General features: G+C 46.8%; 1 protein-coding gene across 3 annotated transcripts in view; it reads left to right on the top strand.

Moving 5' to 3' along the window:
- Ctif (cap binding complex dependent translation initiation factor) overlaps positions 1-18,587 on the top strand; it is a 215,305-nt gene that overhangs the window by 47,194 nt on the left and 149,524 nt on the right. For all 3 annotated transcript variants that reach the window (XM_090353132.1, XM_090353131.1, XM_090353130.1), the window contains exons 3-5: positions 497-568; positions 15,970-16,043; positions 16,693-16,797. In XM_090353132.1, the coding sequence (XP_090209258.1) occupies positions 497-568; positions 15,970-16,043; positions 16,693-16,797 (251 nt within the window). The remainder of the gene's footprint in view (positions 1-496; positions 569-15,969; positions 16,044-16,692; positions 16,798-18,587) is intronic.

Genomic DNA, 18,587 nt, shown 5'->3' with positions numbered 1-18,587 from the left:
TTTACAGGTTGTTGGACAGCTGGCAGCCAGGTTGGAGCTGGTCCTGAGGCCATATCTGTCACCTAGAGCTGAACATACAAGCAGAGCCATACATTTACACCCCTTCCAGCTCCAGCCACACTCCTTGACATGGTGGAGAACCCATGTGGCTGGATGGAACCAGGTCAAGTGATCACAGCTGGTGCTTGGTCGTCCACACCTCTGAAGACCTGGACTGCTTGGCTTTGCAATGTAACTGGGTGTTGTTTACTTAAATGCACTTAGGTGCAGGGAAATGAATTTTTCTTTCCCTGGCCATGCACTCAGGGGTCACCTTGCCCTAGCATTTGAAGAGGCTACTCAGACTGCTAGTACGAGTTGATTCACCACTGAAAATACCTTGTCAGAATTTTCTTCTGGCCCTACTGCAGGGGTGCCAGGGGCATCTGGGCATTGGGCAGAGTAAGGATATACCTGTATGTCCCTCCATCACTGACACTTCCTTTCTTCTCTGCAGTGGACAGCGGACTGCAGCAAGCAGCTTGACGGCAGCTGCTCCTTCTCTCGAGGGAGAGCTCCTCCACAGCAGGTAGGGACCAGCTCCATGCTTCATGGGTGTGGGGAGATATCATCAGGAGTCTTCCTTCTCTGGGTTCCTAGGCCGGCCCTCTGTGGCCTCTGAGAGGTGAGGATGGGAAACAATCAGGGAGATGGAAAAGATGGCAGGGTGGTATGTACATCTCTAAGAAGCCCTCAATCCCCTGGCCACAGTGAAGAATCCTACCTCAAACACACCTGTTCTTCCATCTGTCTAGTAGTAATAGATGTAACAGCAAACTATGTATAATCCAGGTATACACTAAGAATGGAGAGATGGTCTGTAACATATCCTCAATATAGAATATTTTAGCCAAGAAGCCAAGTGACTGAATTGGAGCTTCATGCACCAACATTGATGGACTCCCTCCCATAGACATGGAGACTCTGGATTTTGAAGCTACTGGGATACTGGAGGGGGCAGGGAGAGGGGGTAGGCACTTCCCTCCAGGTCTGCAGAGGGAAAGATGGGGGCAGCTTGTAGGAGGAGATTAGAGGGCTGTTAATTTTCCCAGTGCACCAGCCGACCCAGGAATGTAGACTGGAGCCTGCTATGACCTGTGAGGTTCTGAAGGACCTCAGATGCATTGGAAAAGAGGCAACTGCTCTTCCAGACCTGTGTAGGGCCCCCTGGGCCCCCCTCTTCTAGTGGTCCTGATGGCCCATTGATACTCTCATCTATACCTATCAGAGGCTATGGGTTAAGAGCTGAGAAAATCACTTACCCCAGCTCAGACTCCAGAGCCCTGGTCCCACAACTGCTGCAGGAACACATGACCCTGCCCACTATTTCAGTCTCTTGTACTAATTGGATGAGCCCTTCTCTAGGCTGTCCCGAGGGAAGTGGCTTGGTGGCTTTGCAGCTCCGTGGTGAGGGTGGGAAGCTGCCCCAGTGGCTTTCTCGAATTACTAGATTTGGGTGTGTGTTTCATTGTTGCTGAGACTGGAGGTCTTGATAAGATTCTTGAATTGGGTTCTGTTGCCAGCCATGTGGCTGCACAGTGGGTGCCCTTTGGTGACCTGGCTATTTCTTCATTATCTCCCCTCTGAGCTGACCAGGCGGTGGTTCTTTTTTGGCAGGTAGAGTTGAACCAGAGGGTAGAGCTCTGGGCAGAAGATAAAGGTTGCTTTCCTGAAATGTGCAGAGATAGGGGGGCCTTGTACATACCACTTTCACTGCCTTGTGGCACCCCTCGTCTCAAGCAGTGCCTGTGGTGGTTGTGTTTGGAGTTTGGGGAAGGCCTATAATCTGCTTACGTCTAGTTGGAACACACTTGTGCTATGGGAAGATGCTTAGAATCAAGGCAGAGGAGTTCAGGGCATTTACAGGTGGGAGTTCTTGGAGACCCACCCAGTGGCAGTGTTGACAGGGACCTGGTGCAAAGTCCTAGGAGAGCCTGACACTATGGCCCTGCTTTCCAGGACAAGACCCAAGTATAAATGGATGCGCCCAGCACAGGCAGGAGGTACATGTGTCACAGTGCGGACCAGAGGTTAGAAGCTGGGTGGACTGCACAGGGAGGTGGGTAGAGCCATACCTCCTGATGAGAGGCAGAGGTTTGGACCTGGGCCCTGTGCCCACCTCCCACAACTCTTCTCTATCTGCAAGGAAAGGAGATAAATATACAACAACACCATAACCTCTGATTAGACCTTGAGAAGGACTTCCTAACTGAAGGTCTCATTTGCCTATCAGGTGGGCTGTTGAGCAATGGCAGCAAATCTAATTAGGAACCTGATGGGCATGCCTCCTTATCAGATGGGTTCACAGGAAACCCTGGGAAAGATGAGGAGTATGAGAAGCGATGCTGCATCCTGGATGGTAACCTGTGACCTGCCTTCTCTGGAAGGACTGGTATGGCATGCTCCATCGAGAGAGTGAAGGAACCTTGGAACTTGGTCCAAATGGCCAAGAGAACCAAATACTGACCCAGGAGTGACTGTGATGCCATATACCTCTTCTATAACATGAGATGCTGGGACAGGTCTGGCTTCTCCTGACTCTTCCACTGCTCCTCCACCTCCAGACCTGTGCCAACCTGCAGATGATCAGGCTGTCTGTACCAGCAGTGACTGAGGTTGAGGTGGCAAGGAAGAGAGGCAGAGGAGACCGTCAGGGCAGATGACCCCTGACCACAGCAAAGGGTAGCAGCAGCCCTTTGCCAGTTATCTTGCTGCCTTCTAGCAGTTGTAGAATTTAGCTTGAATGTTCCTATTTTTTTAAAATCATTAGTAGACTTGATACTTTAGTAAAGCATTTTTTGTGTGTGTATATGCCAGTTCTGGGCTTGAACTTGGGACCTGCGCACTGTCTTTGAGCGTTTTCGCTCAAGGCTGACACTTGGCCACTTGAGTCACATCTCCACTTCTGGATATTTTTTTTTGCTGGTATTTTCCTGCCCGGGCTGGTTTGAACCACAATTGTCAGCCTTCTGAGTAGCTAGATCTATAGGTGTGAGCTACCAGCATATGGCTTGTAAGACAATTTTTAAGTAAGCATATCATATGTATGTTCATAGCATTGAACTCTACTCAGTCAATATTAATTGAACTATGGGCCCAACAATTGAACTCAGAAGACATATAAGCTTGAAACTTCTGGATCATCACCTGTTTATAGAGTAGAGCTTTGTTAACACAGAACAGGATAAGACATACACATGAGGTCCTCCAATTCCAAACAGTAGTTTCATTGGTCTCTGTCCACTGGACATGAGAATTGGTCCAGGCCTTTGGGAATAGATAAGGCATTTCATTAAATAGAAGTATAGAGAGAAGGTGATGCGAAAGTTGTAGTGAAATTTTGACTGTTGAGATCTTAGGGTGACAATTATGAGCAGTAGATGAGCTAGAGGAGATGGTCTATATTGGGTCAACATGGTGAATGCTAGTGTCTGTGTGCTGTGCTGAGATGTAGGAGCTGCTATCCAATCCTGTGCTTAGTGTATCTTCTGTTTTTTCATATGTTTTATACCGATTAAGTCAATACCCCATATCAGTCAGGATGACCAAGCTAATGCTGCAGTAACAAGTAATCCCTAATCTTAGTAACTTTGAACAGTAAACTGAGACCCAGCTTGATAGAGCCGATGCCATTTTTCACTAGTCACTTTGGCAAAGAAAAAAGCATTTGCAGATCTTGCATTAGGGTTTCCACTCCCTGGTGAAACACACAGCCCTCCTGCATGTCTTTGTTGCCCAGAACATTTATGGATGGCCTCAGTCAGCCATAAGGATGCTGAGAACACGGTACTGCATGGTTCCTAGAGTAGGAAGAACCAGAATTCTAGAGTGACTGGTTAGAATGACACATGAATGAACTCATGTGACCCTCTCTAAGGGGAGCTCACCAGAAGCTGGGGTTGACCTTTCTCCCACTCTCCTTCATAAGAAGGAAAAACAGACATCATAAAAGCTCTGAGGTTACCCGGTCCAGTTTCCACCAAAGCAACACTAGCAACCCCTTTATGTAGCTAAGCTGCCAGACTCACTGCTTCCAAAGCTAGCTCAAAGCATAATTAGCCAGCTTCATGGGGGACCTTCCTTCCTCCCTCCCTTCCTTTCTTCTCTCTTTCTTTGTCCTTTCCTTTCTTCTCTCTTTTTCCCTTTCTTTCTCTCTCTCTTTCTCCATTTCTTTCTCTCTTCCTTCTTTTTTCCCTTCCTTCCCCCACTTTCTTTCTCTTCCTTCCTTCCTCCCTCCCTTCCTTTCTTCTCTTTCTTTGTCCTTTCCTTTCTTCTCTCTTTTTCCCTTTCTTTCTCTCTCTCTTTCTCCATTTCTTACTCTCTTCCTTCTTTTCTCCCTTCCTTCCCCCACTTTCTTTTTCTTCCTTCCTTCCTCCCTCCCTTCCTTTCTTCTCTCTTTCTTTGTCCTTTCCTTTCTTCTCTCTTTTTCCCTTTCTTTCTCTCTCTCTTTCTCCATTTCTTTCTCTCTTCCTTCTTTTCTCCCTTCCTTCCCCCACTTTCTTTCTCTTCCTTCCTTCCTTCCTTCCTTCCTCTCTCTTCCTTCTTTTTTCTTTCTTTCTTTTTTGCCTTTCAGTGTCTGCCTTTCTGTGTTCTAGCCTTGTATCTCTAGCCCCAGTGTATTTAAGGGAATAAATAAAACTCACTAAATTATACCAGTGATTGTCTTTATTTTTTTATAAAGGTGATGTATAAAGGTATTGCAGTTGCATAAGTCAAGTAGAGAGTACATTTCACTCCTTCCCTTGTTCTTGCCCAGTTTTTCCTTCCCATCCCCACCTACAAGTTGTACAGTTCATTTTCAAGACAGTGTCTAGTGAGGTCCACCCCTCCATTTCTGTGCCCCCCTTATCCTCTCAAAGACAGATAAATGAACAAACAAGACAAAAATAAAACAAAAGAAACCACAAAGAAAAGAGCCTCTTGTTTCCATTTCCTGGAGTTCATTTGATAAATATTACTTTATATGGTCAGAGGCATATAGGCATTATACCTTTGTGTTCCCCTCCTTTTGTCTCATGGTGTGTGAACGCTTAGTGTCCTGTATCATGTCCCACTGCCAATGATTGTCTTTCATAGACCAGATAGAGGAACAGATGCTACACTCATTGAGTGATACCAATGACTGTCTTCATTCCACCACGGACTGTATGTCTACTGTATATATCATGAGTCAGGTGGCCCACTCTCCCCCTCAGGACCTGGAGTCTCTGAGGGAGAGATCTTCTAGGGCAGAGGTGACATTTAAGTACAGGGAGCTGCAGGGCTGGCATGATAGGAGAGTCAGATACACAGGTGTAAGTGTGCCATGCTGACAGGAGGTAGAGACAAGATGCTGGCCTGGGCTCTGCCTCTGACTTACATCTTGACCATGGGCAGGACACACCAGCCTCAGTTTGTCTCCTATAAAATGAAGAGGCAAGGGGCCGGGAGTTTGGCCTAATGGTAGAGTGCTTGCCTAGTATGCATGAAGACCTGAGTTCGATTCCTTGGTACCACATATATAGAAAGCCGGAAGTGGTGCTGCGGCTCAAGTGGTAGAGTATTAGGCCTTGAGAAAGCCCAAGGACAGTGCTCAGTCCCTGAGTTCAGTCCCTAGGACTGGCAAAAAAAAAAAATGAGGAGGCAAGTTAGACTTGAGGCTGTATGACAGAAATACAGACATGTTCTTCCACTTCTTAGAAAATGGAGCAGATGTCTTTTCTATATTCCTTTTGCCTAGTACCATTATATAGCCCAGACGTTTCACATGATGTACTAGAAGACTCTAGAAGGTAGAGAGGGAACATAGCAAGCTAATTCTTAGGACCTGACAAATGAGGTGATAGTTACTTAGCTATCTTTTGGCCTTGTATATCTCATACTTGATGCTTCAGACATGAGTAGCTCAGAAATGCCCAGGACACAAAGAATTTCCAGTAAAAAGTCTGCTCTCTCCAGACAGAGGACCAGAAAAAGAACAGCCCAACAATACAGAAAACTGTCAGACAGTAATTCTCCACCCTAGCCAGACACCTCAGAAAAGGGTATGGCCTTACCACTCAGCCTAGCTAAGAACAAGCAGAAGCCTGGCTCCTACTCTCCCCAGTCTAGAATGAAGCACCTCAATCCCACTCCCCAAAAGTATGGTTGGAAGAGCCTAAGTACAAAGCTGTGACTTCCAGCTCTGCCAGCTAGTGACAGATGCCTTAGTACAGTGCTGTCATCCCAGCAGTCAAAAGACCAAAGCTCAGGAACATGACTCTGAGGTTGGGTTGGGCTACATAATGAGACACTCGATCAAAAATAACAACAACAGAGTATTGATCTTCCCCTCCCCTCCTTGCTGGGATGATATCAAGAGACCTTTGCCTAAGGGACCAGAAGGCTACTGCAGGGTTCCCTGGGCTCTGGAACTCACCTTCATCCAGCAGTCATGTGAGCACTCCTGTGGTGTCAGAGGAGACCACTGAGTATGTGAGCTTCTCCTCATGACTGCAGAGAGAGACTGAGCCCTCTCTCTCTTGCCCCTGCCAGAGAAGTATCACAAATGACAGTTAAAATTTCAACTCAGTGATAGAGCACTTGCTTAGAAAACAAAACACAAGGCCCTGGGTTCCATCTCTAGAACTGCTAATACATACATACATACATGCATACATACATACATACATACATACATACATACATACATACATACATGCATATACACATACATACATACATAAAATAAGGCAGAGATTTAAAGTAAATTCTCACATTACAAAAATGTTTTGGGTGGATGAGCACACATGAGTATATGACCTGGTACTGGGGCTTAAACTCAGGGCCTGGGCTCTGTATCTCAGCTTTTTCAGTCAAGGCTGGCTCTCTACCACTTGAACCACAGCTAAAGTTGTTGGATTATTTTTTGTTTGTTTGATTTTTGGTAGTTAATTGGAGATAAAAAAAATCTCATGGACTTTCATACCTTGGCTAACATAAAATTGCAGTCTTCAGATCTCAGCTTCCTAAGTAGGTAGGATCACAGCTATGAGCCACTAGCATCCAGCAAAAGAAAATGTCCTGTTTTATTCAAACATCATTTGTGATAACAAAGAGCCAGAAGACTTCAGAACAAATAAAAAAGGGCATTAGTAGATGTCAACACTGAGATGTTAAGTTGAACTTTATCAAAATTAAACTTTCGCCTGGGAAGGACCATCATAGGAGGATGAAGATATAACTTACAGAAAAGAAGCAAGTGTTTGCAGAACACGTGTCTAGACACAATAGAGAAAGGACTAGCATCTAGAATGTGTAGTATCTAATTGTAAAATGGGCAAAATGCACCAAGTGATATTTTTCATGGAAGAAGATATACAGATGGAAAATATGTGCACCAAAAAACTGTTTTTATCATTAGCCATTAGGGAAGTGTAAATTAAAACTACATAATGTTAAAAGAGTAAAACTATACAACATATTTGTACAATCCTGTCAGGATGGGTGCATTTGCAATATATATCATATAATAACAATGCTGAATGCTGATGATGATTTAGAGAGCACTGGACTCCTTGCACAGTGCTGACGGGGTGTTAAGTGGTACAAAAAGCAGGTTGCTTTTGAAAAAAAAAAATCTGCCAGTATCATATGATCCAGTAGTTTCACTGCTGGGTGTTTATCCCAGAGAAATGAAAATGGATGTTCACACAAAAATTTGTGTTGCATGTTTATAGCAGGTTTGTTTGTACTTGAAAAAAACAAACAAGCAAACAGAAGCAGCCCAGATGTGACAAGTGTGCAGGCATAACTCTGTAGCCAAGGCAGCAATGTGGATGGATCTCCAGGATATTGTGTGTGTTTGTGGCCGGTGGTGGTGGGGAGACAATCCTCAAAAGTTACATTGTGTGAGTCCATTCCTATAATGTATTTGATACACCAACAATTACCAGAATTAAAAAAACCCCTACAGAATGCAAGAAAATATTTGTCAATTATTCGTTAGACAAAGGAACATTAAAGAGATCCAAAAATTAGCTTTGAAAGAATCAATGGCCCAATTAATAAATGGTCAAATGAACAATTTTCAAAAGAAGGAATACAAATGGCTCATAAATACACGGAGAAATGTTCAATAACCTTAGCCATAAAGGAAACGCAAATCCAAACATGGAGACCCCACCTCACCCTGCCTGGAGTGACCACCACCAAGAAAACACACAAGGACAGATGCTCGGGAAGATGTAGGAGAACAGGGACCCTCATGTACTGTTGGTGGGATGTAAGTTTGTAGAGCCACTGAGGAAATAAGTGTAGAGATTCCTTTAAAACTAAAGCTAGAACTACTGTATGATCCTCCTATACTACTCATAGGCATGCATGAAAAGGAATGCAAATCAATATCCAGCTGAGCTACCTCCCTGCACACTCATGTTCGGAGAAGCACTATTCACAATAGCCAAAAATAGAGAATCAGCCGAAGTGCCCATCAGTCAATGAATTGATAAAGAAAATGTGGCCAGGTGTGGTAGCTACTCAGGAGGCTGAGATCCAAGGATCAAGGTTCAAAGCCAGCCCAGGCACTAAAAAGTCCTTGAGACTCTTTTCTCCAATTAATCACCAGAAAACCAGTAGTGGTGCTGTGATTCAGGGGGTAGGGTGGTAGCCTTGAGCTGAATAGCTCAGGGACAGTGCCCAGGCCCAGAATTGAAGAAAGAAAGAGAGAGAGGGGGGGGAGGGGAGGGGAGGGGAGGGGAGAGGAGAGGAGAGGAGAAGAGGAAATGTGGTATAAATATACAACAGAATATTATTTGACCATAAAGATAAATAAAATGTCATTTGCAGGAAAATGGATAGAAGTAGAGACCATGCTGAACAGTGAGATAAGTTGGAGGAAGCAAGTCAGACATCCAGTATTCTCTTTCCTATGCAGAATCTAATGAGCTAGGGCTCACACCTACAATCTTAGTTACTCAGGAGGCAGATATGTACAGATAATGGTTTGAATACAGCCTGAGCAGAGACTCTAACTAGCAAAACACTAAAAGTAGAGCTGTGGCTCAAGTGGTAAAATACTAGCCTTGAACGCAGAAGCTCTGGAACAGTGTTCAGGCCCTAGGGTCAATCCTAGCACAAAACAAGAGAAAAGAAAGAGAATATAAAACAGATTTGGGGATGGGTATCAGTGGAAGGGGAGGGAGAAGGCAGAGAGTGTGTAGAGGGTGAACATGGTTGAAGTTCTTTCTATGCATATTCGGAAATAGAACAGGGAAACTTACTGAAATTGTCTTAGGAAATGAAGGGGAAACGAGAGAGAAGTACACGGGGTAAATTTGACGAGGATACTTCGTATGCATATAACTTTTACAAGTTTCTTCCTGGAGAGAAATTGGGTAAAAGATCCAGGAGATCTCTCTATATTATTTCTTACAAATACATGTAAACCAGTAATCATCTAGACATACTTGAAGTTTAGAAAAGTAGTACTTTTTGTATCAAAAGAGGAAACCAGCCAGGCACTGGTGGCTCATATCTGTAATCCTACCTATCCAGGAAGCTGAGAGCTGAGGATTGTGGTTTGAAGTTAGCCTGGAAAGGAAAATCTGAGGGACTCTTATCATCACAAAAAAAAAAAAAAAAAAAAAAAAAAGCTAGAAGTGGAGCTGTGACTCAAGTGGTAGAGTGCTAGCTTGAGCACAACAGCTTAGGGACAGTGCACAAGCCCAGAATTCAAGCCCCACAACTGGCAAAAAAAAAAAAAAAAAAACCCAAAGTGTAGAAGTACCTGATGAGCTAAGGACATGGGCCACATTCTGCCCCTCCCACTATCTCATAGCCCTGTGTCACCTCTGAAGGACTCTGAGTCAGCCTCTGGGCTGGAAGGATGAACTCACAGCCCCTTTCCTTCTCTGACCCACTGTGGTCCTGATCCTGGCACTATGTGGTAGGTTCTCTACATCTCTCCTGCTCAAACTAACAAAGCCCCAGAATGTGGGATAGTGCTGGAATGCAGACTTAATTTACTGTAGGGAGCCTTATTCTGGGGGGCAGGGGACACTGGAGACAACTGGTGTCACACATGTCAGCAGAGGCAGGATAGACAAACAGTCAGGAATGGCCTGTGGTGAGATCCAGTCCAGGAGAGTGCAAATAAAATGTAAATTTTGCTCTCCGTTAGGAGAGACAAATGGGCAAGACTATTGGCTTAATGAATGGTCATTGTCACTCATTGTCTCCTACCTCGTTGGGACCTGTGTTATTGAATATATATATATATATATATATATGTGACATATATATCATCAGTTAGTTGCACAAAAAGGGTTTACATTGACATGTCCATATATGCATATAGTGTACCTTAATCAGACTCACCCCTCCTCTCACATACCACTCTCAGCAAGCTTCAGTGTTCCATTTCACAGACATACATATGGTATTTTGGCCAAATTTTACCCTTCTTCAGGTTCTCTGTTCACTCGCGCTCTCTCACTAGAACCCATACTGCAGGTAGGGCAACATTGCACCTTCTTTGCTTTTGTGGAAGTTATATTAATTGCCCAAGGAGCTTCACTGTGTGTTCTACACATGCATAGATCATACTTTAACCAGTCTGGCACACTTTTACCACTTTCAGTTTTCTCTAATGCTGTATATCTCTATTATTCATCTGCTTTCAATTTTAAGTCACATAGTAGGAAAAGATGGGAACACGGAGAGAAGTGCTAAAATGAGAGGAGTGAAGCTCTGGTGCTTGGCAGTCTCTGGGCTGCTACCCTGCCTCAAAGGCCCATGATAATGGAGATGATTTAAATGTGGGGTGCCCATATCTCCTTCTTACCAACACATAGGTTGCTGTCCTTGGTGCTGAACGTGTGTGACGTGTGTGACGTGTGTGTGTGTGTGTGTGTGTGCGCGCACGCGCGCGCGTGCATCACCTAGATGGGACTTTCTCCTTGGGACTTGCTCTTCCCTCCATCTCCCTCTTTGACTGTCTCTTTCTCTCTGATATCCTCTTCTTCCTCTGTGTCAGTTTGGGTCTGGGAGGTTTCAGATCTGGCCCACAGGAAACCTCTGTATTACCCCAGGCCATGATTCAGGGGTCATTTTGGTCACTGAATATTTTATGACATAGAAAAATCCTCATGGGTTCATGGTTCAAAGGCAGCCTGTATATGGCAGTCTATGATACTCTTATCTCCAATTAACCACCAGAAAATCCTAAGTGGCATCATGGCTTAAGGATAGTAGTGAGGTAGCTTTGAGCTGAAGAGCTAAGGGACAGTGCCTAGAGTTCAAGCCCTGCGACCCACCAAAAAAACCAAATCCTCAGGAACTGGTGGCTCATGCCTGTAATCCTAGTTTCTTGGAAGGCTGAGATCTGGGACAATTGTGGTTTGAGTCTAGATTGATCATCAAAGTTTATGAGACCCCTCCTCTTGACCAATAGCTGGATGTGGCAGTAAACCATCTTTCATTCTAGTTACAAGGGAGGCTAAGGTCAAGGCCATGCAAGACTGTTCCAATAGAAGAAGCCAGACATAGTAACATGCGTCAGTCATCTCAGCTACAGTGGGAAGCGGAAGAACTGGAGAACTGCAGTCCAGGTTGCACATGGGCCGCAAGCAAGACCCTATCTCAAAAATAACCAGTGCAAAGCTAGGCTGGGCATCGGTGGCTCATGCCTGTAATTCTAGCTGTTCAATAGGCTGAGATCTGGGATCATGGTTCAAAGCCAGCCTGGGCTGGGAAGGCCAGGGGACCCTTGTTTCCAATTAATCACCAAAAGTCTGGAAGTAGAGTTGTGGCTTGAGTGGTCAAGTGGTAACCTTCAGCACGAAAGTTCAGGTCCTGGGTTCAAGCTGTGCAGGACTAGAGCATGTGTGGGCGTGTACACGCGCGCGCGCGCGCGCGCGCACACACACACACACACACACACACACAGTTACCAGTGCAAGAAAGGACTAAAGGGATGGCTCAGCAGAAGAGCACCTGCCTGATAAACGGGGTTCTGAGTTCAAATCCCAGTACTACCATAATACTCTCACAGTGTGTCTCTTCTATGTCCATGTACTGTCCTCCCCACTTCCTACTGAGGAGTCACCCATTTCATCCAAATGTTTGTAAGGCACATGAGAAAGTCCAGGGCCCTGGGGATTGTTCTCCCATCCCTTTCTGAACTATGTGACCACTTGGAGGTTTCCCTGGATGCTCTGTCCTGAAGCTAGAGGCTTGGGTGACAGACATATTACCCTATGGCCCTTAACCATGTGCCACCTTGACTTGCTCTTTTCACCCAGTTAGCACCTTGTTTGCTCTCCTGATGCCCTGTGTCCTGTTCAGCCACGTTCTGTCCCAGTCTTACCATTACCACCCCCAGACTGCCTCTCTGGTTACCCATCTATCCATATACAAGCAAAAAGTAATATGTAGCTGGTCTTTCATGAAGACACCCAAGCAGTGCAGAAAAGTCCCCAACTGCATTGTTTCTTTCCCTTCTCACCTTGTTACACTCACCAGCGCATGAGAACCCTGTCTTTTAAGACTATATCCCCTAGCCAGGTGTGGTGGCTCACACCTGTAATCCTAGCTACTCAGGATCCTAGCTACTAAGGATCAAGGTTTAAAGCCAGCCCAGGCACAAAAGGACCTGAGACTTTTATCTCCAATTAACCTCCAGAAAATGGGAAGTGAGGTTGAGGTTTGGCTCAATGGTAGGACAGTAGACTTGAGCTGAAGAGCTCAGGGACAGTGTGCAGGCTGAGTTCCAGCCTCATGACCCACCAAAAAACAAACAAACAAAAAATATAAATATATCCCCTGGATCCTTTCTTCCTTCACTGCAGGCAATGCAGGCCTTGCTCTGACTCTACCTTTCCAAACAAGAGCAGGGTTAAGTGCAGAGATTCACAGCCTCAGCATCTGCCCTGGATAGTGATGGTCCTGCTTTCTGGAAAGTTCAACAGTGAGCTCAGGAGAAGAGGGGGGAATCCTATGGTATAGCAGCTAAGGTCACAGGCTCTGAGCCATGCTGGGAGCCAACTCCAAGAACTTGTGCAAGTTCTCTGTGCCTTGGTTTTCTCCCTAGGAAAATGGGGATGACAGTGATAACCTTTGCCTGCTGTGGAGTGTTTGGGTGGCATGGCCTAGGCTGAGTGCTGTGGTGCAGTTTGCCCCTGCTATTGTCTCTGTTCCTGGCATGGTGAGGAGAAGTCTTCTCCCAAGCTCTGGAGACCAGCAGGACCCTCTGGGATGCAGCTTCCAGCTCTCTGGCAGCCTCTTTTCCTGTTCTTTTCCACATGGTTTAAAGTGCTTATTACCACTCTATGATCTCTCTGGGAGCAGCACGGCTTGCCCTGGCATGGGGCCCCTTAATTGCCAGTAAAAGGGGTTGTTGTGAGGATTCAGCAGCGTTTAAGTGCTAAAAACAATCCACTGAAAAGGATGCCTGTCTTTTGATAAGGCTTCTCAGAACCTCAGTCTTTTCAGCATGCTGGGTGACAGGGTGGCCTGAACTCAGGGGAGGGGAGGTTGTGCTCAGAGAAAGGCTGTGATCAGCAGGGCCAGCCATGGAATTGCAATGGAGAACGTTAAGAGCCAGGGAGTTTTTGCAGATGGTTCTCGCTGCCTAGCTGCTGAGTCTGCACTGAGTTTTAATGAATGAGCCTGAGTCTCCAGGCTAGGATTCAGGGTATGTGGGAAGGGGAAAAACAACAAGTATGAAGTAAGGGTTTCTACCACTGAAGGTGTGTGTACTTACTACATTGTCCTTTGTCATCATTATTTAGTATGTACTTCTTACATAAATAATGATGACCCCTTTCCTCCTTTTCCTTCTGCCTGCCTTTCATCCCCTGCTCAGTGGAGGGAGTCCTTCCCTGACTCCTTTGGGAAAGCTGCCTTTCTTTTGATCCTACTGCAGCACACTGAATCAGGGCATAGAGCATGAATGAGGTCATGGACGGGGGAGGGGGGCTTTGTGACTCCTCCTCTCATTCTGCCCAGGCCCAGGTATATAGAACAGATCAAATCTCAGGTTTAGTGGCCCTGAGGAATGGTGGGTCCTGGGATACGATGTGGATATTAATAAAATTTGGTCCTTTAGAGAACCTCAGAAATGAAGACTAGACACTACCCAGCAGGAGCTGGTAACACATATACAGAGAAGCGTGTGCCTCACATGGATTTGAATACTCTGAGTGCACTTGTGTCATGAGCACCCAGATGGAGAATAGAACATTACCCATGAGCCCCTGGGTTTCCCTTGCAATTGCTGTCTGAATTCCTCACTGTAGCTTACTTTATATAAGTTGAATCATAACTGTATTCCTGTGTCTGGATTCTTCGTTTCACATTCTGTTTGTGAGATTTATTTATGTGGTTGCATATGGTTTTGCTTATTCTCACTGCTAAGCCATAGGAGGCACTGGGGCTTATGCTTGTAATCCTCACTACTCAGGAGGCTGAGATCTGAGGATCATAGTTCAAAGCCACTTCAGTTAGGAAATTCTGAGGCTCTTATCTCCAATTAACCACCAAAAAAAAAAAAAAAAACTGGAAATGGATCTGTGGCTCAAGTGTTAGCACGCTGGCCTTCAGCATGAAAGCTCAGGGATAGTACCCACACCTAAAGTTCAAGCCTCAGGACAGCCAGACAGCTACACAGCCACACAGTCACACACACACACACACACACTCTCTCTCTCTCTCTCTCTCTCTCTCTCTCTCTCTCTCTCTCTCTCTCTCTCTCTCTCTCTCTCTCTCTCTCTCTCTCTCTCTCCAGTCTAGGATACTACCAGCAATCTAAACAAGAGGTCAAAACATATAGAAATGAAAGTATATACGTCATGCTGTGGCTTACCCTCTCATTAGCTGTTGATAGACGTATGGTGGTTGGGGATTGTAAGTGTGCAGCTTTGTCCTTTGTAGACTTGTCTTTTGGAAAAGGTAGGCACACACTTCTGTTATAAAACTTGCTTAAATCTGGAAATTACTTCCTGGGTGACGAGACATATACATGTTCAACTAGAAAAATGTGGAGAGGTTGTTTCTAGGGGCCCGGTGGAGAGCAGTAGGTGAGGGGTCAGAGGCAATGGAGAGCTCTGGGGGGAGTCAGGGAGTTGGAGCTGGCACTGGGGGCTCACGGCTATCATTCTAGCTACTCAGGAGGCTGAGTTCTGAGAATCATGATTTGAAGCCAGTTCCCAAGACTCTTATTTCCAGTTAACCACTAGAAAGCCAGAAGTGGAGCTGTGGCTTAAGTGATAGAGCACTGGCCTTAATTAAGTGAAAAAAAAACTAAGGGACAACACCCAGGCCCTGAGTTCAAGCCCCAATACCGACATTAAAACAATAATAAAAATGAAGTTGAAGAGTTGGATACTTTGTTGGGGAGATCGTCAGAGCCAAAGGATGAAGACCCCGGGTCATTGAGGCTACATCAGTCGGAATTCTCTGGGATGGATCGCATAGGACCCCTGGGAGATGTAGACTGGCATGCACTGGTGCAGCCCAGTCCATTGGGCTTCTTGGGTGATGAGGCTAAACTCCAAAAAGTTGCTCCAATGTGCCTGGCTTTGCAGAGCTCCTGCCTGGGGAGGGAGGCATTAGGCAGGCAGCTGTGACAACGGCTCAGACAGAGCTCATTTCTGTAGACTTTGTGGAAAGCCAAGGGCTGTGGGTTGCTGAAACAATGCTCATGTCCATTCCTGACTGTACACTTCTGTAAAACCCTACCGGGCCAGTGTCCAAGGGGAAGCCGGGGTCCCCAAGCCCTTAATGGGGACACTAAATGAGATGCTCACTTGGGTGGCTCATTTCGGCCTCTAAGCTGAAAGATGAACAGTTTTTTTTTTTCTCTTTGAGGGGGTCAGTAGGAACTCTTGAAGGCTTAAGCCAAGGGGAGGCCTCTATCCACTTGTTTTCTGTGTCCTGGTAAATAATGTCAGCCTGTCACCCTGTCTCTTCCAGAATGGCAGCAAAGATGGCTCCCTGGACATGCTGGGCACAGACATCTGGGCTGCCAACACCTTTGATTCCTTCAGGTAACTTCTTGTTCTTTTTCTGTGGTGCGTGGCCAGGGCTGTGTCAGCACGGGTAGTGGTTCATTGACCAAAAAGTAGAGGAAGCAGAGGTGGGTGCAGGTGAAGCATGAGGAGGGACGGGGGGGTGGGCTGAGGGGCTCGAAGAGAGAAAAATGAGGGCAAGAGCTCCAAAGGGAAGAACAAAGGGAAGAGGAAGCCAAGAGAAAGGAGGGTGGAGGGAAGACAGAAGCAGCCGAAAGGGAAAGGGAGAATCAGGAAGGGACTAAGGTGGCCAGATGCACTGGGGATGGATGTGTGGCTCCTGAGGGATACCCAAGAAGTGCAGACGAGGATTAGGCAGTTCTGACTCAGGAGGTGACTGTTGGGCCTCAGGATTAGCCAGGGCTCCATCAGGACAGGGGCTGCTTGGGTGTGTGCCGGACCCACCAGGCTCTGTTTGGCCAGCAGTAGGGCTGACTTAAAGTGAGTAGTACTTAATGCATCAGGGTCCAGTTTTAGTGGGAGTCTTAGAGGAGCCCCTCTCCTGGGCAGCCAGTGCCCTCCCCCCTGCCTCCCTCTTTAGTTCATAGGCCCACCTCCTTCCCCCCCTCCCATCAGGAAGGGCTCCCTGTTTCCTGCCTCATATTTGTCACCTTCCCTCCCCTTCTAGTGGTGCCACCTGGGACCTGCAGCCTGAAAAGCTGGACTTCACCCAGTTCCACCGGAAGGTCCGGCACACACCCAAGCAGCCCCTGCCGCACATCGACAGAGAAGGGTAAGGGCAGATAGAGGATGCTTGTACAGAGTAGGGTGGGAGCGGGAAGTGGCTGCACTGGAATAGGGACCTTTGTTCTCCTGGGGGGGTGGGGGGGCGGGAGAAGGGAGGAGACACACATGGTCTATATCCAGGATGTTCTCCTTGTCCCAGAACTGCAGGTTCCCATCCATCCCAGCCCCCGCCCCCCAACCCCCAGTGCCTGCTCCTGACCCCCCACAGAAGCCCTGCCTAGCAGGAAGTCAGTGGAATGGGGCTTGAACTTGAATGTGTGTCCAAAATACCTGGAGGGTTTGTGAGAAAGACACAGCAAGGCTCTGACTCCCTAGGTCTAGGGGTCTGGGAATTTGCATTTGGATACATACCTGAGGTGCCCATGCTGCTGGGAGCCACGGGTGTGGGAGTAGTCTTTGAAGCGGGCCCATCTCGCCCTCTACTGTGTTATGTTCCTCTTCAGAGGTAGTCTTGGGATGGATATGGTGGTCCATACATGTAATCCCAATTACTTGGCAATTGAAGATACTAGAAAGATGAATGTACAAGGCCAGGTACTTCAATGTCAGCATAAGATGCTCCAGAAACACAATCTATAAGCAAAAGGACAGCCAGGCAGTGGTAACTTATGCCTGCAATCCTAGCTACTCAAAAGGCTGAGATCTAAGTATTATGGTTCAAAACCAGCTGGGGTAGGAGAGTCTGTGAGACTCATATCTCCAGTTAACTACCAGAAAACTGGAAGCGATGCTGTGGCTCAAAGTGGAAGAGCATTAGCCTTGAGTAAAACGAGCTCAGAGACAGCACTCAAGCCCTGAGTTCAAGTCCCAAGACTGATAAATAAACAGTAAAAGGAAGAAGGGCAAGCGTCAAGTCATCCATCCCTGCCCACCAACCACAGGCCTTAACTCTTTAGCCAGGTTTACACGTAGCAAGTGCTAGCTCAACTTGCTGAGAGTAGCCTGGGGTCTCCAGTGGATACCTGGCTCTGGAAAAATCTGTTCTCCCAGGACCCCAGCTGATGTTCTTTGTTCATTGTGGCTAGACCAGGACCTCTGTCCCCCTCAGAGTCTTGCTGTCTGGGAGTTGGACTGCACATGTCCAGCCAGCCACTGTAGCCTCCCTTGGAAGCAGGGTACCTACCACTCCATCGCCAAGGCTTTCCGCAGCCTGTGTTTCCATGGAGAGACTGAAATCGGAGCAGACTGTTGCCTTGGAAACCCTGCTGGCTCAGTGACTCAGCTGGTCTACAGCCACCTTCTGCCCTCATACCTGCAGTCCCGCAGGGAATTCTGCCTGGGCCAGAGTGTGCCAGAGGCAGCATCCGGCTCCTCACACCGAGCCTCACACCCGCCCAATCTGGGGCTACTGAGTGAAAAGAAAAACAGATCGTGCCTTGGCTGGGGGCCTGGAGAGTTCCCAGGTTTGTTTTCCCCTCATTCAGCCTGGGGGAAGAGTGTCAGTCATTCCATTAAGGACAAACCTCCATTTCCCTGTCAACCAGGGCAGGTGCAGGGCCCAGACAGCTAGAAGCAGCAGGTACCAGGTAGGTTTATCAGTTCAAAGATGACTGGGTGTTCCAGCTCTCCTAACCCTTCTTTTGTGACCCCACATATTGGGCTGGAGGGAAGAAGGCTGACTTTTCCTCTTTCCCTCGGATATGTTATAGCTTCATTACATCCTTGCCCACCCCAGTCGCACCTGTACAAAGCCTCACCTCTTTAGCCCTCTCTTGCCTTTGGTCATTCTTTGTGCTCCAGCATGGTGAAGCTTGCCATACTTGGAAAACTCACCTG

The sequence above is a fragment of the Megascapheus bottae genome, chromosome 19, assembly GCF_031878675.1.
Source record: "Megascapheus bottae isolate mThoBot1 chromosome 19, mThoBot2.hap1, whole genome shotgun sequence".
Classification (NCBI taxonomy): Eukaryota; Metazoa; Chordata; class Mammalia; order Rodentia; family Geomyidae; genus Megascapheus; species Megascapheus bottae.
The sequence above is the reverse complement of the archived record's forward strand: the minus strand, read 5'-3'. Positions and strand labels throughout refer to the sequence as shown.